Raw genomic sequence first — 23,741 nt, 5'->3', positions numbered from 1 at the left:
AGATTGATAGGAGGCGCGTGTGCAAGTTGGCGACTTTTGGGGAATTAGAAAAGGGTCTTGCTCTATTACCATATAGAAGTGTTGTTGATGTTGGGATTTTTATTTTATTTTATACAAAATAGAAATTTTACTCTAACATAATCTAAGTGTATATGTGTGTGAATCTCCTTTCTAGAGACTTCAACCTTGGCCCTTGACCCTTGCCCCTCACGCCCCACAAGCACTTATTCTTGTGGAGTGACCACCGCACCAAGGATGCGCGGTGGTGTTGATATTGGGATTGAGATTTGAGAGTGAATGAGAGAAAAATAGAAAACAAAAAACAAAGTTAACATGGTTAGGTCTTACGACATATGTACATAAAGGAAAGCCTAAGGAATATCCCTAAAATCATGATAACGTGTGATATTGTAAAATCACAATAGTCCATAGTATTTTATAAAATGATTAAACTTATGAGAGATGCTATAGCAACCCTAGCAAGTATTTAGAACCCTAAACCATGTTTTTTATGGCTTAATCACTTTTAAACAAAACAAATGATATTAGTCCAAGTGTAAGTGATTTAACCAATTTTGATAAAACTAAAGCTATACTGCAATGCATAACAAAACAGAAATAAAATGGAAATAAAGGGAAAGCAAGCAAACCAAACCAAATGCCAAGAAGTGTTTAGGAAGAGGAAAACTCGTAACACCAAGCAGAAAAATCTCTCCCCGACCATGCGTCGAAAATCTCCACTAGACAAGATAATTGCAGTACATAAGGATACTATGAACCCTCCAAGCCCAAAAGCCTATATGTACTTGAGTCCTTCAAGCTCTAGCTAGCAATCGACTGCTCTGAGTCCCTTTTCTCTCTAGCTTACTAGAGAACCTCCATTGAAGTACCAATGGAAACACCACCAAAATGAATTGGATTTGAACGTGACTTCTCAAGTTTTCATAAACCTTCACTCACTCGAAAGGTTTGTGTGTATGGGTGAGATGAGGGAATACAAAATCTCAATCAAAGATTGCAAGAGATGGAAAAGAAATGATAGAATGTGTTTTTGCTCAAAGCAAAAGTTATCTCTATTCTTACGATTGCCATGGCCTCTCTTGGATGTCTATCTTATCAACTAGGATTTTTTGAGACCCTTATTAGAAGCATTTTCCACACCTCACAGTTGTGTGCGTGAGCTGGCAGAAATCCACTGGCCATGCAATATGTAGAGAACAGAGTGTTGATACCGTATTTTGTCCGGCCCTTGCCATGGGCGGCTAGCACTAGTGTATCCTGATACACTAATGCTATAAATACCCCCCCCCCCCTCCCAATTTTTGAGAAAAATCATGGAGAAAAATAGGAAGAAATAGGTAGAGAAAATAGTGAAATAGAGAGAAAAAAGTGAGGAAAATTAAGAAAATAATAAGAAAATTTTGGAAAAATACCTTTAGAAATTCAAAAAAAAAAAATGTTTCTCTCTCCTCTCTCTCTCTCTCTAGGAAACCCACACAAAAAATCTCCATCCATTTTTGTTGTAATTTTTGTGGGTAAGGCTATAGGGATGGGTTAATTTCTTAATAGCTACACCCATCCCACCCTTTTTATTACCTTCTAATCATCATTCTCCATATGTATAAAATCTTTCTTTTATCTTGCTTGTTGTTCATATTTGCTTTATTTTCTATGCTCTTGTACATATTGTGTATATATCTATCTTTTTATTTCAATGTTCATATTATTGTTGTTGATTTATATTGTTATGTTTGTTTTCCTAGATGGGTATTGGACCACCTCTTAGGCTTTGTATGGGAAGTACCCTTAGGGGGAAGAAATCTCATCCCACCTAGGCATCTAGGGATTTTATTATTAATGCTTTTATTTTATGTCATCTCATTTACTTTCAAGCAACCTCCATACTCTTTTATTTTATGTTGTCTCATTTACTTTCGAACAATCCCCATCCTCTTTAATTTTACGTTGTTCCATTTACTTTCAACCCATTTACTTTCAAGAAATCCCCATTCCCTTTTATTTTATGTCATCCCATTTTATTTCTTGCACGTCCCCTCTCTTCCTTTATTTTATTGCACACACACACATATATATATATATATAGAGACCTATATATATATATATATACACACACTATATATAGACACCTAAATAATAAAAAAGATTTTCTACTGTCTTTTTTAAAGTTTTTTAGAGTACAATATGGGTATGTCTCATAAAAATGTGATGGCTTAGAACTCCGATTTCTTAATGATGAAGAATCCATAAGGCTCGAAAGAGATTATAAACTATTTAAGAGAGAGAGAGATAAAAAACATATTTTTAATCAACGTTTACAATATTTCAGCGCTTTACTTTCTTGTCATTTAATTTTCTGCACTTTACTTTTATGTCATTTAAATTTCTGTACTTTATTTTCCTTGCAATTTATTTTCTGCACTTTATTATTGTTGTTCTTTTACATTTCTCATTATTAAAGTTGCCATAAAATAAATATGCTTGGGTAAACATTTCCCCTGCACACTTCTAAGAAAATGCTTTTCTTCAAAGATCTTTTCCCACCTCTTTCTTTAAAAATGAAGTCATTTTCAAAAAATAGAAGGTCCTTTTAAAATGTTTTTCCTTTGTTCTTCTTAAAAAATTTCAAAACAAAAACCTTTTTTTTAATGCTTTTTCCTCTCCTTAAAAAAAAAGGGTTTTGAAAATATTTATAAAAAAAATCTGTTTTACAAAACTGTTTTTTTTTTTAAAATATATATATAAAACTATCTTTTTTTGTTTTTGAGAAAAAAATCTGCTTCTTCAAAAACTGTTTTCTAAAAACTGTTCTCAAAATAAAAATCTGTTTTCTAAAAAACTGTTTTCAATATAAAAAATCTGTTTTCTAAAAACTTTTTTCAAAAAATATATAACTGTTTTCCAAAATAAAAAACCTGTTTTCTAAAAACGTTTTCAAAATATTAAAAAAAAATCTGTTTTTCAAAGAGGGGAAACCCAAAACCTAAAAAATAAAATAAATTTTTTCAAAATAAAATGTTTTCAAAAGTGTTTTTCTATATGCAAAAGTATGTTTTCAAAAAATGCTTTCTTTAAAAAAGGTGCATGCTTTTCCCACAACTTTTTCAAAAAAATTCTCTTCTAAAAAAATGTGTGCTTTTCTAATATAATAAAAGTTAACGTTGTCTAGCCTTTTCTTAAAATAGTAGTAGTTTAAGGATTTGTGTTTAAGGTTCATTCTCTTGAGTCTTTGAACACCCTATAAGCTTATATTGTCCCTAATATTTCTTGGTACTAATGAATTTTCTTTGTCATCTTTTTGCATAATTAAAATGAGAAAATGGTGAATGACAACAAGGTGCTACTCTTCCAACCCTCTCTATTTTTTTTTTTTTTTTTTTAATGTTGAGACTTGTTTGTGTATATATAGTATTTAGTACTCACATGCTAGTTATATAATAAATAAATACTCACATGCTATTGTAAAATATACTTGTATGCTTTCTCACATGTTACTTATGTATATATCTCACATGTCTTGATTGTATATATTTCGTTGGAGTTAATATTCACATGATAGTTATATGTAAATATTTACTCACATGTATATATGTGTGTGTGTGTGTGCAAAAACCTTTTTAAAAAAAATTAAAATGTCAAGTATTCTATTTTTTTCATAAAAGTTAATGTTTAAAATATATTAAAATGAGGCACTATCTTTGGATAAACGTTGTGGGGTGCCTAACACCTTCCTCACATGTAACCAAATTTCCGAGTTCGAGATCTTTGGTTCAAAAACTTTTGGTTTACCTTAATTAATGAATCTTTAAAATTTGGTTTAGTTAATTAGGTAACTTAAAATAAAATTAGACATCTAGGTGACACCTAATACAAAACCAATGGTTGGTGGCGACTCCTAAAATAAAAATAAGAAAAAGGGACACACACACACACCCGACTCTAGATACACAAGCACACAAGAGTCACGTCGCCAAAGACCCAACATGCGACTAAACCCCTTAAGGAAAAAAAAATTAGCGAGGGGGGGGGGGGGGGGGGGGCACACAGAGTACAAAAATCATGCAACTCTCGACCTTGTCGTTGCTTAGGGTCGCAACTTGCTCAGTTAGCACTCTGATCTTGACATTCTACCATGTGTATCTCGCGGGCTAGCTAGGCAACTTGACGTCATGAGATCAATAAGGATGCAGCTTTCCAAAGAAGAAGATGAAGCTTGTTAGGGTACATTTTTTTTTACACCTAATTTTATTTAAGTACCACCTATTTATTTTCAAACATCACTAATAAGTTATTGGGCTTTCACAAATATTTTTTGCCCTATTATTATGTTAACCACAAATATTTCATATCTTATTATCTAAATTGGGTCATGATATAAACTATCACAAAAAACCCAAAAAACTCATATCTTATCAAATTTTATTATTATTATTTAGTTAAGCCCAAAACTAACCTTATGAGCCCAATACACACATCTCATTCTATTTAAAGTCCAAGAATACTTATGTTTGGTAATATTTGAAAAGCTCATGATTCAAGTCCATTGCAAAACAATTTTATCAATGGAATTCAAATCCATAATCAAAGTCCATGATTTAAACCCATGGCAATTTATTTATCAAAACCCCAATTCATATTGGCAACATCACCAATAGCCCAATTCTTATTGACAATATCAAAAACTCAATTCTCATTGACAACATCATCAAAAGCCCAATTCTCATTGGTAATATCAAAACTCAGTTCTCATTGGCCATATTTAAACTCCAATTCTTATTGGCAATATCAAAAATCAAATTTACGTTGGCACTATTAAAAGCCCAAGTTAACTACTTGGCATTATTTTATCAAAAGCCCAAGGTTATTAATACTTGGCAAAATACTATATCATAATTATTTAACTTAAAAGTCCAATAATGAACGATACTTTAAGTTCTTAAACCTAATATTATAATATTACGAGCTCATGGAATTTATGGCAATTATCTATTCTCAACCCATGGCAATCATCTTATAAAAGCCCATGGAAAGTTATGATTATCTTAAACCCATGACATTTGTTTATTTATACCATATTATAAACCCATGGAATTTTTATAAGAACCCATGGTCACTATTTATCTTATACATTCTTAATATCTATTTCCAAAACCCATGATAATTATTCACCTTATTATGATTATCTATAAAAAAAACCCATAAGAATATCACATTATTCTACTATAGTGGTTGTTACCATATTTTATTTGAAACCCACGGTAAATATTGTTCTCAAGAAATATTGGAGGTATTTAAAAGCTCCAAAGAAAATATCATTTACAAAATAATCTATAGCAAAAATTATGAGAAACCATTCAAATTGTTATTTAAAACCCATGGAAATTAATACCCAAAACTTATCATAAATATTTATTAAAGCTCATGAATACATTTCATTTTTACTAACAACTAAAGCCTATGTGGAATAAAAACTATGGCAATATGTGGTAGTTTTGTCCATTTTGTAGGGTTCACAAAGAGAAAGTAAAAGGATAGACCCAAGTGGAGAGAACCACAAGTCAAAGGCCCACCAAAATACTTTGCTCTCATGGCTAAGCCTAACATAAAATCTTAGTCAAAACAGCTCATGTGTACAAACTAACCCAGCTGGAGAACTCCTTTCAATTCCGCCTTCCGTTCTAGAACATCTCAAAAAGCAACTAAACTCCCAAACCAAATTAGGAGTTGGCCACCTGACCCATCAACCTCTGTGCCATTGCCAACTCTGACGTGAATAGTACTAGAGGCTAGGCCAACACCTAAAAGCTAATAGGCAATAAATACCCTTCTTCCTCAAGTTTTGGTCACAACTCAAGGAAGCCATAATCAAGACCTCTAAACTCATGAAATTATCAACTAAATAGTTTACTTTATTACTAAAAATGTATGTAATTGATTCATGAACCAAGCCCATGAATCCCCAAAGGGGAACTTAGGGAAAAGTGGTTTGGAAGGCATAATGGGGTGTCCAACAGAAGCTCCCAGTAGAGGCATCAATGGTTGACACTTGGCTTGGAGTGTCAACCAACCCTCTTGAGCTTTGATCCTAGTGGCAGCAAATAAGATCTCTAGTCCTCATACTTGCTTTAATCCTATTGGACGAAATTAATCTTCAAATCCCAACATTTAATGCCTAGATTAGGAGTATCTCAGCCTCTAGCTGCATTACCCAAATAAGCAAAACACCCAAAAGCAAGTCTCAATATTTTGAGCCAAATCTCAGAAAACAACAATCTTATCATAAAATTCCTCACCCATCATGCTATTTCAACCCATAAGTTAGTCCCTTAGTTCAGAAACTAGCCTTTAGTCCATAAATGCTCATATACACTTACCCATAAACATCACATTCCATCTTCTTAGAAAATTCCAGCACCTTAAAATAGTCATAAACAACCCATCTTTACACCATACCCAAAAATGGCTTAACACCACTTCATCTCTTTTCCATATTTCCATATATTCATTTATACTTTCCATAAAGTCACTCCCACCACTTACTATACACATATATTCATCATTATGGGCATGGTATGACACATAGAGAACTTGTTTAAACATTTGCTCCACTAGATGGACACTCTTTCTCTCCCTTCAATCCATCCTAACTTTTCCTCTTTTACTTGTAATTATGAAGCCTTTAATCCTTATTTATTGCTATTGTAATGAAGGTCATAATGTCTTGGATACTATGGAAGTTTTCCCTCTTGTTGACTATATAATAATAAGGAAAATGTATGATTTTTATCATGTAAACACATTTATTAGCTTATTAAACATTACTATTGGAGGTCTGTTATATTCACTACTGGACCATTTTTCCTCTTATGTACTTGTTATAATGGGCCCACTTTTATATTAACTAACTATAGAGGAAATGCATAATTTTTACTATGCAAATTCATTTATCAATTTTCCAGGCATCTACCGTTGAACGTTTCTTTTATTTATTGCTAGACTATTATTTAAGCACTTGTTGTGGTGGGCCATCCTTTGTGCTAGCTTATCTTTGCCGGAGGTATTTTGGGGCTTTATTATAATCTTTGTTGGATGCAACTTGGACCTTGAGCAAAATGAGCTTTTGACACTTCACTGATAGCCTTTAGGCCATATTCCAAGCCCAAAGTTGAGTCTCGGTCTTGACTTCCCAAATATCACGTGGGTAATGAAAAAAAGGCTCCCAACAAAGTTCAAGTACATCTACCCCAAATTACAATTAAGTCCCAAAAAGATATATTAAAATATAATAAATAAAATACATACAAATTTGTCATTGAATAAAACCAACAAACATGGACTTCGATTAATTTATTGAGGTCAAACTATGATAAAATCATATTTAATTTAATACCAATTTTCAAATAAACATCATTCCAAATTGTTCAATCACTAAAGCAAGATCATGACGCAAATTCAGTAAAACAGTATAGTGCATACGAATCCAATACAAAACATAACATTCAATAGTTATAATGTATAGTGTATGCAATAATCAAATAACATAATAGAACATTCACAGAATTTTTGCAACAACAATGACAATAGTTCAGAGGTTCAATCTCATGTGGGTGCATGAGTTGTGCACTTACCTTCCAAGGAATTAAAAAAAAAAAAATCACCTTGCTTTACAACAACTAAACAACTAAAGATGCCGGTATGACTACTAAATAAAAGAGTAGAGAATCTAATTTTGCTATTGCAAGTCAAAATCAATTTCCTCCATTTTTACTAACAGTAAATTTTTCCAACACGTGATAGTCATGCGTCTTCAAAAGCAAAATGAAGGCAAGCATGAAGGACCTTTTTGGGTATGTAATAATAATTGAAATAAAAAAGCACTAATAAAAGGTAAGCAACCCCAGTACATTGTAAATACAAGAGTAACACAAGGATAAAAAGAGCTAGATACTAAAATTCAGTAATACCAAATCAAAAGTTTAGCAAAAAAAAAAAAAAAAAGTAATATCAATCAAAAACAAAAAACAAAAAATCAGAAGTATTAGAAAATCTACTTATCAAAAAAAGAAGTAACAGAATCAGCATCCATCCATGCAAACAAATATCTTAGAAAAAGAAACTTTAATGTCAAAGTAGACGATTCATGATATACTATCTGTCATATATTTGGGTCTTTAGGCTAGCTTCTTGAAAATCTTGTGTTGCTTCCATCATTACGATATTAGTAAGAGAGACAGAGCAGCTTAGTTCAGCCATCAGCATAATATTACTTCAAGTCAAACAACCGATATTCATGATAGCAATATGTAATGGTCCTAATGTAAGTTACATTCTTTCTAATAAGTTCTAATAAACTCTTCTCCAACTATAGTCAAATGAAAGACTGAAGTATGTCCATCTTTCTACTGTATTAATATTATATATATATATATGGGTTAAAAACTGAGGACCCTGGCTAATGGGCTGGGCTTTTGTCTGAGACAATTACTTTGTTAGAGGTAAATTTTTTGGACAAACAGTTGAGTCTAAACAATATTTCAATGTAGAGAATTATAGGAAACAGCAATAAAAGCCAAAGTTATATAAGATATGAATTTCTTGTTTATTTCTCTTTCCTCGAAATGTCTAGGGAATGTTTGTTCTAAGGTGAGAATACAAGGCGAATCTATATTCAATATTACAATAGGTTTCTCTTTTTCTCTCCTATTTTTCTGGACCAGATCTTTGTACATGGGGGATCTTTTCCTATTTATAGCTTTAATGCTTCAATCCTAATTGTTCACTTGTATAATGGATCATTCTTCAGGCAAGATATTTGTCTCATCTTTCTTCTTCCTTCCTTTTGAAGTTGTGCTAAGTAGGTAACAGGTTGTTGAAACACTGTTCAAGTGTCGTTTAGCCATTAATGCGGCATGCTTGGTTGGTGCAGAGCATTTAATGTGAAGGGGACAGTAGCTTCGTTAGAAAGTTTCTTCCAAATTTCGTTTGAATTAATTACCATTACTTTCCTCAGTCAACATCCTTGGCATGGTCCAACAGCTCTCCATCCTCCTCGATCCATTCTTTCCTCAGTTCCTTCCTTGAACCAATTCCTTCTTCAGTTCTTTCCTTGGACTAATTCCTTCTTCAATCTATCTCTTTCTTTAGATTATTTGAGCCCAGGTTCTCCATATGAATATCTAGTTGGGCCTTCCCAAATTCCAACCTAGGCCCAACTTCCTTTAACTCTCCTTGGCCCACACAAATATTATTGTGTTTGATGACCTTTTTTAAGAGTACTATTGTTGATGGCACATGCAAGGCACGTGCTTGCTTTATTAGATGACTTCATTTTTTTTTTTTTTTTTGAGAAGATAGATGACTTCATTTTAATAAGCATACTTAATCTTAATTTGTCAAATATATATATATATATATATATAAAAGTTGATGTGTAACATTTATTGTTGCTATACTCATGTTACACAACCTCATCCACCACGTCATTAGCCATATAATTATTATTTTTCTTATTTATTTTTTATTCCTAAATTTTGTTGACAATATTAAATATACAAATATATTTGACTTTACACATTCATCTTGGGTGATTGTAACTTTACATATAACTTTGTCTTTACATATTCATCTACTATAATTTAGATGTTTATAACTAAAAAATAAAATCAATGAGTAATAAAAAACCAAAAACAATGTCTATACATATCTATCTATAGTATATATAATATGGAAGCTTAACAATAAATTTTACAAATCTCTTTTTAAACTACGTCATTAGCATCCTTTCTTCTTTATTATTTTTGCAATTTTTACTTTATTCAATCTTTCATTTTCTTCAACCATTGTCTTCTTCATTCAATCTTTCATCTCCTCCAATCATTGTCTTTTTAAAATTTTCATTTGATTCCTTTATAAATTTTTAAATTTTATCCATCTTCTTAAATTTTACCGTTTCTAAATTTTCTCAATTATTGTCTTTTAAAATTTTTAACCTTTCATCTACTTCAAACCTTACTCTTCCTTTTTAATTTTCTTAAAAATTTCTTTTTACTTCATTTCCACATTTCTCCCCAGTTCCTGTTGTTCATGACAAAAAAGGTCAAAACTCTTTCTCTCTCTTCAATTTTATTTCTCTTCTGATAGATTTTTTTTTATTGTTTCAACCATTTTTTTTTCACCAATGGTTTTTTTTTTTTGTTATTATTAATTTAATTATCACATCACATTTGTTTCTCTTTTTGGCACATTTGTATTGACTTTTACGCATATTTATGTATTTTGGTATTCAATTCCCGATCACAAAGTTCTTTTTCTTCTTCCCATTTGTTGATACCATATTTTGTCTGCCATCGATTTGAGTGCTAGACCCCAAAAATTCCAAAAGAATTTATTTTTTGACCAGGGGACATCAGGAACATCTAGAACATTGTGGTTCAACCCGTTTGGAAATCAAAACACTCAAAGTGTCATTTCAAGTCAAAATGACCAAAACACCCTTGGTCAATTGAGAGTTGACCGAATGTCAAAATTGTTCAAAACAAGGATGGACTTAATGCTCCTAGACGAAACAAGGATGGGCCTAAGCCCAAGATACAACAAAAAGGAAAGACTCAAAATATCAAACAAAAATGGGCTACTAGAACAAGCCAACATTTGAAAAAAAAATTATTACTAAAAGAAACTCAAAAGATATTTATTGAAAATTTTTATTTTGAAAGAAACTCTTTCTTGAAAACTCAATTTTTTTTTTTTTTTTAAATTATTTACAAAAAAATCACTTAAAAAAAAAAACTTTTTAGGAATTCATAAAGAAAAACTTCAATAAAAACTCACATTTTTTAAGTTTTTATTTATACGTATAATTATTTGTAATTATAAAAAATATTAATGATTTTTCATGCGAGTCAAACGACACAAATTTTTTTAACTCATTTTCAGGATCATAATTGAACAACAAAACATATTTTCCACTATATATATATATATATATATATAAATATATATAAAATAATTTTTTTTTTTAAAATCTCGGGATTGATAGGATTAATTTCAGCCCAACATTTTTACACAACATGGCCTTTTGGGTGACATAGATTTGCACCTTGTACTATGTTTAAGGACCCATTTGGATGGAAGGGAGAAGGAAGGAGGGTAGAGTGGAGTAAAAAGTTGGTTGAAAATAAGTTAATTTTAAGTTAAATCTACTTTATACTACCCTACTCCAACACCTTTCCTCTGAATCCAAATATACCATAAAGCCTAAGTGGGAGAAAAAAAAAAATCCCAAAGAGACACAGCGCACATAAGTAGAAGTATAGAATTAGAACATAACGTCAGAGAGTAAAAATAAATAAATTTTAAAAGCCAAAAAAATTTGTAGGTTAAGGAGGGGTTGGGTTTAGGAAAAATGAAAAAACACAAACCCCTCCCTGTCCAAAAAAAGACAGATGTAGAGGATGACAAGAGAGAACATTTATAAGTTGAAATCAGAGCAAACGATAGAGAGGTTTTACATTTTTTAGTTTAGTAAAGATTATGGATTTGGTTTTCCCTCAAAATCTAAAACCCAACACTCTCTCTTGGCCATCATCATCAACTCTATTCCTTCCTTGGAACTCAAAACCATGGCGTCCACGCACCCTCACCCCTGCCTCCAAGCTTAAACATGTCAAAATTCGTAGTGAGTTTGATGGCAAAGTAAATGGGGCTCTCTCTAATGACTTTGACCCCCGCTTTCTCGACAGGGTATACTTCACCCCCTCTTTCCTTTTCTTCTTCTTTAGCTGTTCTTGCATTTGCGTTTCATTCCCTTAATGCAATTCTATGTTTATATTTATCTGGGGTTCTCTTATAACTGAAGATGTTGATTTTACACGAACCCATTTCTTGTTTTTGAATTTCGATGAAAACCCATTTGTTGTTTTTGCTAACCTTAGTATTTTAGTAGAAAAGACACTACCTTTAACCATCTTTCTGTGTATTCTCAGTAACTTTTTGTCTGAATCAATATTTTGCTGAGTTTATTTTAAATTGTGTTATTCCAAATGGCGGTTATATAGTATTTGATAGGAAACTTTTATAGTATTTGTTAGAATTATGGTTAAATTCAATTTCCTAATAGCTTAACCTTTTGGGATAATCAGTCATTTAACATGGCATCAGAGCACTAGATGCTGAATTTGATCCCTATCTCAACTCTACCTCCCATTTAAAATGTTAAAAATCCCATGTGACAGGCCTCACTTATTAAGGCGAAGCTGAGGCCCACACGTGAGAGGGAGTGTTAGAATTGTGGTTAAGTGATTAAATTCACCATTTCTAAATAGCTTAAGCTTTTGGGACAATTGTTATTCATTTTAAGAAGAGGTGTATTCTTGGACTGCATAGTTACGGCATCCAATTTATTTGTTATCATGTGCATTCCAGATATATAACGCTTGGTTTTAAACGGTGGAGGGGCATTCAAACTATAGACATCTCCATTGGAAACCCTAGGAAATGTTGTTTGACCCAAAGTTCATTGGTGCTGTTGCCCCCTTTCCTCAAAGCTTTATTATAAGTATTAACATGAAAGGCCCGACTCTTCAAAAGACCCCAAACCAGCTTATCTTTCCTTCCATGATTTACCTTGGCAGCATACAAATCATCCAAAAATACCCCGAAATGAAGGGTTCCATTAAATGCTGCCCTCAAACAATCTGTATAATCTACTGCAGTAGTGTCTTTATTCTTGGCTCTTCAAAAAGAAAAAAACTCCAGGAATCTATTTTTCTAGGTATCATCCCCACACCAAAGATCATGCCATCACCAACCTCATAACGATATATATCTAGTAAAATTAGTCCAACCATTTCTGATATTCTTCTATAGGCCTACTCCATATGCACTCCTGCCAACATCCAAGCACCACCCTCCCCAAGAGCCCATAATTTTTATGCAAACACCAGATGCAAGCCCGTGTCACATGGCCAGATGATGGAGGGCTGCTACCAGTTGGGCTCAATTGATATTTATTAGACATTATTATAATTTTAAGATTTAATTTTTATTTGCAATATGTAATTGATTAAGAATTATTTCCTTTTCTATTTGGCTTGGGACTTTATTTATTTTATTTGCTCAGTTAGAAGGTTAGTAATATAGCTTGTGAATCCTATTTAAAGCCCCCAAGGTTTAGTATTGTTATGCTTGATTTGATGAATCAAATCTCATTGGAATTTCCAATGGCTTGGTTTTGATTTCAGGCAACAGTAGGTGCTGAATCTTAGGTTTTCTATCCCTTTTCCCCTGCTTGATGCTAACTCCTAAGTTTTTGTTCATTTATTTCTTTCCCACAAATTTCTTTCAAGGCTTGTACTGCATCACTTTTGCTCTATTACATCTTTCCAACAGAAATCCCTCTCCACTGCATGCTACCATAACCTCTTACCAGGTAAAGCTTGGTTAACAACCAACAACTTCCTAATCCCTAAACCTCCATTTTTTATAGGAGTACAAACAATATTTCAATTGGCTAAATGGCATTTTAATTCGTCCCCTATACCATCTTATAAAAAAATCTCTCTGAATTTTATCCATTTGAGTTGCAATTCCATCTAGTAAAGGGAACAAAAACATAAAATAAGTGGGATCACTAGAAAGTGTACTCTTAATTAGCGTAATCTGCCCTCCTCTTGATAAATAAATCTTCTTCCAACTTGCTAAGTTTCTTTTCCATTGTTTCTAAGATGCCATACCAAATGGATCTTGATTTAGATCGAGCAACACCCAAGGGCAACCCCAAATATTTCAGTGGAAGGTGAGATGCCTTATATCCAAGAATGGTGCTAGCTCTTCTTGATTCACCACCTCTATCACAAGTGATATCTCTAATTTACCCAAATTAATCTTCAGGTCAGAAACGACGTCAAAGCATAGAAGGATACATCTTACGTACCGGAGTTGAGTAGAGTCAGAATTTAAAAAAAAAAAAAAAAAAAAAAGTAAATCAGAAATATTCGGTGGGTCAATACTCTTCTGGCTTACAGATATAGCTGATAATAAACTCCTTCTATTGCCTTAGCTACGAACCTGGTAAGAGTGTCCATTTCAAAAACAAAGAGGAGTGAGGGCAAAGGATCCCCTCTCCTAGTGCTTTCGAAAAACTGCTAGGAATGCATGATTCACCACGATGGAAAATCTTTAGATTAGCAAAGACCAATCTACTTCCTCCATTTTTCCCCAAAACCACATCTCTTCAGCATGTACAATAAGAAATCCTAATTTACATGGACATAGGATTGTTCTAAATCTAGCTTACATAACATTCCTGGAATCCCTTCAATTCTAACATCTAAGTACTCATTTTCCATGAAGACATAATCTAAAATCTGTATCCCTTGAATGAATGCATTCTGAGTCTTAGACAGCAAGTCACTCATCACACAAGGCAGTTTTCTATAATGGCACAGTATTTTCTTGAATTAAAGAGTAAATTGCCTTTGGTTACTAAATTTATGCCTTTTCCACATTCATAATTTGCAATATGAATCAATCTGCAACACAAGAAACAAACTGACTTTTGTATATATCATATTGATCTTCTTCATGTCTCATCCTACAATATCACAGAGGCAGTTCTCTATAATGGCATAGTCCTTGCATGATTTACCTTCTTGCTTCTAGTTTTGGACTGTCTGTAAGTGCCTAAATCATGATTCTTCCATCCTTGAAGACATTTATTAGCATTAGTGTAAAACTCCATATAATTAGGTGGATACAATGATTTATTCTTTTATGTTACTGCTTAGGATGTTTAACAAGTTGGATGTATTATATATTTTGGTTTTTACAAAAATTGGAGTTTGTGAACCATTCACACTGATCTGACTGCTGCAGACAATGTGAGGACTGAGTCATGACATAAACCGTATGTTAGATGGGATATTGTCCTTGGTATGATTGTCATGAAATGGATGGAAGATGGATATGAGGGCACTATCAGGACCCTCTTGCATAATCCTCTAGATAGTTACTCTGTTACCTGGACCCTTAATTTCACATTGCCGTATCTGTCTTGACATGAGATGACATAAAGAGTTTGGCTAGCAGACACTTGAAAATGGTGGGAAATCTTTTGAGGACTAATGAATACAACACTTGCACAAGTACATGTGTGCAACCTGCATACTCAAGTATGTGTAATATAGTTCCACCAGTATGAAATTATAATTAGTATGGCCTATGTTTTATTATCTTATGCTTTGATTTTAAGGATTTTGAATCTTTTCATCTATGTACTTATTTCAGTTTATGTTTTATGATTGAACATGTTCTGATTTGAGTTCCTGACTATGTTATTTGCTTTTAATACAAATACTTGTAGTTTTAAAGTTTGAACATGAGCCTTGCAGTATTTGTAGGATGCTAAATGGCATCGTGAATTACTGAGTCACTTAGAGATTAGATCTAATTTTTTTACTTTTTTTTCTCCTCCAGCAAAAAGCACTGGAAGCAGCAATGAATGATATAAATAGCTCATTTGGAAAAGGAAGTGTTACAAGATTAGGCAGTGCTGGTGGTGCTTTGGTGTATGTATTTTTATCTTTGTAATAATAAAAAAATGTACTTTATCGCCCCCATTTAACACCCCCCCCCCCCCCCAAAAATTTTTCATTTTGAACAATGTTTTAGCTTCTGGAAGCAGCATTATTGAGCATGATTTTGTAACATTTTGTGCATTGCAGTGAAACCTTTCCCAGTGGCTGTTTGACATTAGACTTTGCCTTAGGTGGTGGCCTTCCCAGAGGGAGAATTGTAGAGGTATTAACTCTTTGTATGTCTTCGCGCCGGGGGGGGGGGGGGGGGGTGTTTCTATTTGTGTGTCTCCTGGTTTCTCCTTTAATTTTCCTTTTCTTTTTTTTTAACATTTTTATTATTTTTAAAAAAATGCTTTGGGTTTAGGGTATTTTGCCTCTTTCAAGCTTTGACAAAAACTGCCTTTTCCACCCTGCCTTCTCTGAAACCTCTCAATGTGAAACCCATACCACTTTTTCCTTATTCATGAGGAATCACAGTGACTGGTACTGGAAATTTAAAACTTGTTAATACCTACCATTGGCAATGTGTTGGGCAGTTGGGATATTACTGAAAAAATTATGAGTTGGAAAAGTTTGAGAGTGGAGCATGTGGGTGAAAAGTATAAGCACATGTTTATTCAAATTTTGGCCACAAGTATATGGAATACACATCTTAAAACATTGACTTGTGCGCAATAATGATGGGTGTGCCTTATCGTGTAGGCACATTTAGTTATATATAAATTTTGTCACCATACATAAGACTAGTCAATACACGTTCACTTTCAAAATTCTGTTATATGCCTTTATGTTTAGGACTATGCCTTTATGCCATCGTGCAAATAGACTGCTCAAATTGAATCAATGAAGTCCTGATCAATTTGAGCATCTGCAGAGTATGCGATACTTATAGTATTATATGCATCTAAAATCTGGTCACCGTATGCAATAAAAAGAAAATTGAGCATGCTACTTAATTCTGCTGCACTCCTATCATAATTTGTAGTGGGTCTTTGATGTGCTTTCTTGTTCTAAAGAACTGCTCTAGCATTTTGCTGATCAGATAGGATAACTTATGCTCCAGAAAGGTCTGATATAATCTGCCATATTTCTTTCCAGATATTTGGGCCAGAAAGTAGTGGAAAAACCACCTTGGCACTCCATGCAATCGCAGAAGTGCAGGTATTACTTCTTTCCGGACTTCACTTCTTAATCTTTACTTCTGTCAATAACTAGAGCTTCACTTAGAATGTTGTTTGTAATGAGACCAACATGTAGCTTTTCAATGAAAATATGCAGAGGCTGGGAGGGAATGCAATGCTTGTTGATGCAGAGCATGCTTTTGATCCAGCATATTCTAAAGCATTGGGAGTGGATGTAGAAAATTTGATTGTTTGCCAACCCGATCATGGGGAGATGGCACTTGAGAGTAATATATTTTTTCTTGGTCTATGTTGTTGTGTAAGAATTCATGTGATGCGCTGACCATATTCAATATGGACTGGTGCTTATGAAATTCTTATCTTTACGCTTGATATATATTGATTTTTTGAGTTTGTCATGTCATCTCAGTCGCAGATCGTATGTGCAGATCTGGTGCCATAGATCTTATCTGTGTTGATTCTGTCTCAGCTCTCACTCCACGGGCAGAGATTGAAGTAAGTTGTCATCTGTCTCTCTCTCTCTCTCATTTATAGGTTAGTCTTGGCCCCAAGCTCTTTTAGATTTTGAATTGACAAGGTTGCCCATTTCTGACTTGTATGCTTCACTATATCATAGGGTGAGATTGGGATGCAGCAAATGGGTTTGCAAGCACGCCTTATGAGCCAGGCTTTGCGTAAAATGTCAGGAAATGCCTCGAAAGCTGGTTGTACTCTCATTTTTTTGAATCAAATAAGATATAAGGTACTTTTGATTAATTAGGGTTTTTTTATTTTATATATATATATATATATATATATATTTTTTTTTTTTTAATTTCTAAAGACTGCACGAGGGATGATTGTAGTTAATTTCCCTGGTGGAGCCTATCGCCAACAGACAGAATTGAGTCTAGCTCTTGCTTACATATTATTTTCATTGTACCTTCCATTTCTGTTACAATATTCTTGGATTGAAACTGAAATTCTCTATCTTGCTGTAACTAATGTTTGCATTCTTGTGGGTTTTGTAAGATTGGTGTGTATTATGGAAATCCAGAAGTGACGAGTGGAGGAATTGCATTAAAGTTCTTTGCCTCTGTTCGGCTTGAGATACGATCTACTGGGAAGATAAAGTCTGTAAGCACAGCAGCTGCTTGGATGATTACTACATAGATAGAGATCACTTTGTTAATTTTTGTTTTATCTCTGTGAAAATCTCATCATGCATCTGTCTTTTTCTACTTTAGGTTAAAGGAGATGAAGAAATTGGGCTTCGGGTACGTGTAAGAGTGCAAAAGAGCAAGGTAAATTACATTGGCATCAAGATTGTGCAAGGATTGTTTAATGCTCTGAAACGAAGTTTTCATTTTTATTATGCCTTTATAAACTTATATAATGTTTCTAAGATGTTCACTTGACATATATGAACGGATTGTTGCTGTTAATATAAAGAAAATGAATTGTTTTACCACTTTTAATATTGTTCTTTATGTTGACACTTGACACCAGTCTGACTGAAAGGACCTATGAATGGAAGAACTGGATGTGACATTCAATTACAGTATCCCAATATTTATATAATTTTCAATTGATTGCATTAGAATCTCTTGCTGAAGCTAGGGTTTGCCAAGTGAAGCCACTGCTGCCTTGAAGTTGTAAACATCCTTTTAAAGATATTATCTAAACCGCTTTCACTTTTTAATTTGATGAGTAATTTTTGTTATGATGCTTGACTATGTATTTAAGGTGTATCAACTGTTTTGTTTCAATTGTTACTTCACAATTGATGCCAAAATTTGTACCTATCATTTGATTATTAGATCTACCACCATTTTGTGCGTATGATTGATGCTTTCCCATGTGTAGAGAGATCCTCATTTCAACTAATTTTTCTAGGTGTCAAGGCCATACAAGCAGGCTGAGTTTGAAATTATCTTTGGAGAGGGAGTGAGCAATTTGGTTAGTAATGCAACATGAAAGCTTTGTTCCCCCCAAATGGTGCAAGTCACACTCCTCTTGACATCCCTTAGTTTTGCAGGGTTGCATTTTGGACTGTGCTGAGATGATGGATGTTGTGGTAAAGAAGGGCTCTTGGTATAGCTATGAGGACCACAGGTTTGTCTTTGGACTTACATTTGTAGTTCCTGGTGTTATTACTTCATACTCTTCTATATGGTCCTTTCTGTTCCTGAAGGGTAAACAAACTTACGTTACTATGCAATATGCATCTGATTACTATTTTTTTTTTCTTCCTAAACAAATAATCTGCGTAATCTTGTTAATATTGAATATCAAGGGGCTTTATGTATGATTAAATAACACAATGATTTGCTTGTCTCTCAAGGCTTTCATTTCTCTGTTTCGAAAAGTTTCAAAGTTTTTTTTTCTAAAATTTTTTTTTAACTTCTTACAGTCAAAAACTCAAGAATAATAGCAAGATTTTCTCTTTACAAAGTGATGACAGGGCTAGTTTAGAACAGGGCAATCACAACCTAAATTTTCCTGAATTAAACCATAGCTCTTTAAATCCATTGTGAATCTGCAAATCATTTTAGCCTTAATCCTTGATTTGGGGTGAAGTACTATTTCAATGAAATTAAAAAAATAAATAAACCCATGAACTTATCCTCTATCCCTTGTGAAAATGAGGGGGCAAGGACACTGTATCTGATATTTTCCCTGTTCATAGACCTCTATATGTTGATTAAACATCTCCTCCTTGTATTGCTATTATCAGTTTCTGTACCCTTCATTTTATTGACCATTATTATCATTGGTTGCTGTAAGATTAGGGAGATTGAAGAGGGTGAATCATAGGATAAGAGCAAGGTGGATGAAGTGGAGAAACACATTAGGAGTATTTTGTGACAATACAATACCTATTAAGTTAAATGAATTTTTTTACAAGACTGATATAAGATCAACTATACTCTTTGGTACTTAATACTGGGCCATTAAGAAGCTTTATGTTCATAAAATGAGTTTAGTTGAAATGAGAATGCTAAGATAGATAAATGGAAATATGAGGACAAAAAGGATTCATAATGAGGAAAATCACTTAAAGATAGGGGTGTCTCCTATTGATGATAAGATGAAAGAGTCACTTGAGATGGTTTGGACATGTGCAGAGAAAAACGATTGAAGGACTAGTGAGGAAAAGTGAATTAATTCAAGTCGAGGGAATGAGAAAAGGTAGTGTATGGCCTACGACAACATTAGTAATAGCAATAATAAAATACGTGTCAATTAAGGAGATGACAAAGAACATGTCTTTAGATTGTGGCTGAAAATGATATATGTGGCTCACCCTAATTAGTGTATATGTGGCTTATCCTGATTAATTTGTGAGGATCCATAGCCGACCCCAAAGTTTTGGTACTAAGTGAGCGTTTGGTTTCAGCTGAAACCAACGTTCACGTTTTCATTTCCGTGTTTCTGTCCTTTCTTTTTTTTTTTCAGCGCATGAACAGTAAATTTACTGTGCAGAGACAAAATTACTGTTTATGCACTGTAGCAGTACTGTTCACGTACTTAGCAGCACTGTTCACGCATTAAAAATATTAAAAATGGGTCCCACGGTACTTTTCACACATTTAAAAATTATTTTACTACAGTGTTTTCAGTTTTCAGTTTTCAGTTTCAGCAACAATAAGCTCAATCCAAACGGACCCTAAGGCTTGTTGTTATACTATTTTTCTTTTGTTAAGTATCATGCATTTCTAGTTAAAACATAAAAGCTTATTGGAGGCACAACCCCACAGCTTATGGGAGGCTATACCAGATTTAATGTTTGTTCTGTGAACAGGAAGACCAACAACTGTTTTCTGTTCTTACTTAGGTGTTATGAGTTAGAAATGTCTCCAGAATTGCTGGCTGTCTGTTTGTGAAGATTTTGATTTACTAGGCTAAGTGGTTTGTTATCAGCTAAAGAAGTAAGCACCATTTGGGTGGTAATATATGCCAGACTGATGGGTCATTAGATCCATGTTAGTTGTTAGTTTAGTATTAACAAATTACCATTTCAATCATTTGCTTGTTAAACATAGTAGGATGTGTTGAAATAACCCTTTTTATGGCCAAGTATGTACTCTAGCTTTGAGATAGCTCTCTAAGAACTACAGTCTCCTATCACAGTTTTTGTGCACCATCCCTTGAGTTCTTAGAGGTAAGAAACAGGACTTTTGCGAATCTGCATGTGATTGGACTTCAACCTTTAATTTTCCCACTATACTTTCCCTCCAGTTCTAGATGAACAATCATAAGTTTATAAGAACTTCTCAAATTCTTTTGATTACATATAATATTATTTTCCTTTCATACAAGTGAATTTTGTGCTTTGTCTAAGAAAATATAATTAACGTGGTTTATTGTTGTCTTATGTTGTTTGCGTTTGGAAAAAGGTTGGGGCAGGGAAGAGACCGAGCATTACAGTACTTGAAAGACAACCCCAATCTTCAAGATGAAATAGAAAAGGTTTGGATGCTTATGCCCTTTACACTTGGCTGAATCTTATTAAGTCTGCTGCATTATTCTTTCCCTGTACATTAATCAATTTCTGTTTTAATGTCCAGTTGCTTTGGTTATAGACCTGTTTCATTTGTCTGGGGTTTACCATTCTGCCTAAACATGATTTGATTTACCCAATTCACTGAATGAAGCCGTTCTTCCCAACTAATTTACTTCAACAATAGGGTTTACTCAACTCTTTCCCTCCAGCATCTGACATTTTCAAATCAATAAACAGCTCCGCAATTCTTGTGATCTTTCATTTTGATGCATAATTATTGCGCATGATGTGAAATCCTTGTTACCAATCAGTTCAATGTATGCAGTGCTGGGAAATAATGATTATTGAAGAAATCGTTCACATTAATTATTACATGACTCTGAAGGCTGAGTATGCTTAACTATATAACAAGTGTCTTAGATAAAAAAAAAAAATGGCCACAGTTCTCTTTTTTGTTTTACTTTAGTTGGATATGTATATATACTTTTGCAGTTATAACAAAGTCCCCATGTCAAGTTGGATAAATTGAATTAAAAGAAAGCAATAGCAGCAATGTAGCATTCTCCAAAACTTCAACTAACTAAAATATTTAAACATGAAATGCGTTTCTCTACTAGTATATTATAATTCTACAATATTAATTGTTATCCACCTATTATCAAATTAATAATTAGAAATAACAATATTAGTAGTAACAATGATGATATTTAGCATCAATTTGTGTGCATGCATCCTTGTCCCTGAGAGGAAAAGATAGACCCCTTTTCTTGAAATTATGACAACTTGCTCTTTTTAAATTTCCTTTTTATCAAACTTTCATAAGCAACTTGCAAAGACTATGGGAATGAAATTGAAAATGCATTTGCAGATTGTTCGGTCCAAGATGGCAGATACAGGACAAGTAAGCTCTCCACTTGTGAAGAACTTGCCATTGCCACATCAAGAGGAAGACATTTATGAGGATATACAATGAGAATGGGCAACTACTACTAATGACTGATGCTCTCTATACTGAATGACGGAAGAGGTAGTGATGGAGGTTAAAGGCTGAAACGAATGTCTTTTCCCTATGTGCATCAACTGTAAGCCAGTTAGGTTTGATCAGTTGATATTTTTCCCCATCTATCCACTTCCAAAATGAAAAAGAACACTGATTTTGGAGGAAATTGAAATTGGAATCTCTAATTGTTGTATTATTGACAAAAGAAAAAGAAAAGAAAAGAAGAGGGTCTTTTTTTTGTAGGGGGGGTGGGGGGTTGTGGTAAGGGGAGGGTTTGTATGCTGAATATTCTAACAGGTAAGAAGCAATTAAATTATTCCATTTTCATTTATTGATGTATTCAAAGTCACTTCAGAAAGTAGGTTCAAACTTTGGTAAGATGCGTGCTCCAGAATTGTGTTCTACATGAAAGTTTCTATCAATGAACTACTACCAGTGATTGAAACAAAATAGGCGATTTATATGATGGTAACTTTATAGGCTGCTCATTAAAATGAACATCACCAGTATGTAGATCACTCATAAAAACGAACTTCACCAGATAAACACAGGCGACCAATTTTACTCAAATTATTGTGTGTCCACTATTAGGGTATTTCTTATAATACACATGCACAGCTCTTTTTTAGTCATCTAATCGAGTTGATATAGAGAAAAGAATTGTGATATATTGAAGCAAATAATAAATTTTCACCAAAATTTATTTTCATCATCTCATTCTCTTTCATGTTCAATAATTATCACATTATCAATCTTGGCAGTTACACTTCTTTCAAAATTTTGGTTAAATAAAACTTTTCTCGAGCTTTTTCTTTTTGTTTGTAAAAACCTAATAAATTGTTAAAGGGATCAAACTTTAAAGACAAAGTTTGACTACAAAATTAGTTATAACTTAAAACTACAACTCTAACTAAACAAATTAACATGTATACATATTTGAAAATCTAACCATTTAGTTTCATGTTTTTTATGTTCCTAAAACACTAGTCAAAATTCATATCAATCAAAAGTTATTTACTATTCAATCTATAAACTTATTTTTTTATGTATAATTTTAGAATACAAAACTTTAAAATTTAAACATTTGATTAATAATATAGCTATTGATCTTTGATCTTCTTGAAATTTTGCTTGTATGGAGGAGATAAGGAAAAAAAAATGTAATCTAATAGTGGATTTGTCAAAATTTACATTCAATAAAAAAATATTGAATCGAGTTGTAATCTTAGTTTACAAGACTATAATCAAGTTTATTACCAAACTTTGTCCAAAGTTTATTATGTTGGGCCTAAAAAAATTTAGCGTGGTCACAAATCTTTTTTAAGGATAAAAAAGTCATAAAATTTATATATAATATTTTTTTTTTCCAAGTCAAGATTGCCCTGTGACCACCCTGGACACAATGTGGAGTCGCCCCTGGTTCTTGGTTTAATGGACCATTGTATTAATCGCCTTAACATAATCATTAATTATTTTATACATAGGACATGCATCATCTCTTTCATAATACGTGGATTCCA

At 33.1% G+C, this 23,741-nt stretch overlaps 1 protein-coding gene across 1 annotated transcript; it reads left to right on the top strand.

Annotated features, from left to right (window-relative positions):
* Positions 1-11,408: 11,408 nt before the first annotated feature.
* LOC126720719 (DNA repair protein recA homolog 1, chloroplastic) lies at positions 11,409-22,442 on the top strand. The gene is made up of 13 exons (XM_050423484.1): positions 11,409-11,760; positions 15,493-15,584; positions 15,741-15,816; positions 16,692-16,754; positions 16,872-17,001; positions 17,145-17,230; positions 17,352-17,477; positions 17,747-17,851; positions 17,962-18,018; positions 18,611-18,673; positions 18,753-18,829; positions 21,115-21,187; positions 22,090-22,442. Exons 1-13 carry the CDS (start codon positions 11,551-11,553, stop codon positions 22,192-22,194), a joined length of 1,263 nt encoding a protein of 420 aa, XP_050279441.1. The 5' UTR covers positions 11,409-11,550; the 3' UTR covers positions 22,195-22,442.
* The last annotated feature ends 1,299 nt before the right edge of the window (positions 22,443-23,741 follow it).

The sequence above is a fragment of the Quercus robur genome, chromosome 4, assembly GCF_932294415.1.
Source record: "Quercus robur chromosome 4, dhQueRobu3.1, whole genome shotgun sequence".
Taxonomy (NCBI): domain Eukaryota; kingdom Viridiplantae; phylum Streptophyta; class Magnoliopsida; order Fagales; family Fagaceae; genus Quercus; species Quercus robur.
This window is presented reverse-complemented; position numbering and strand designations above follow the sequence as displayed.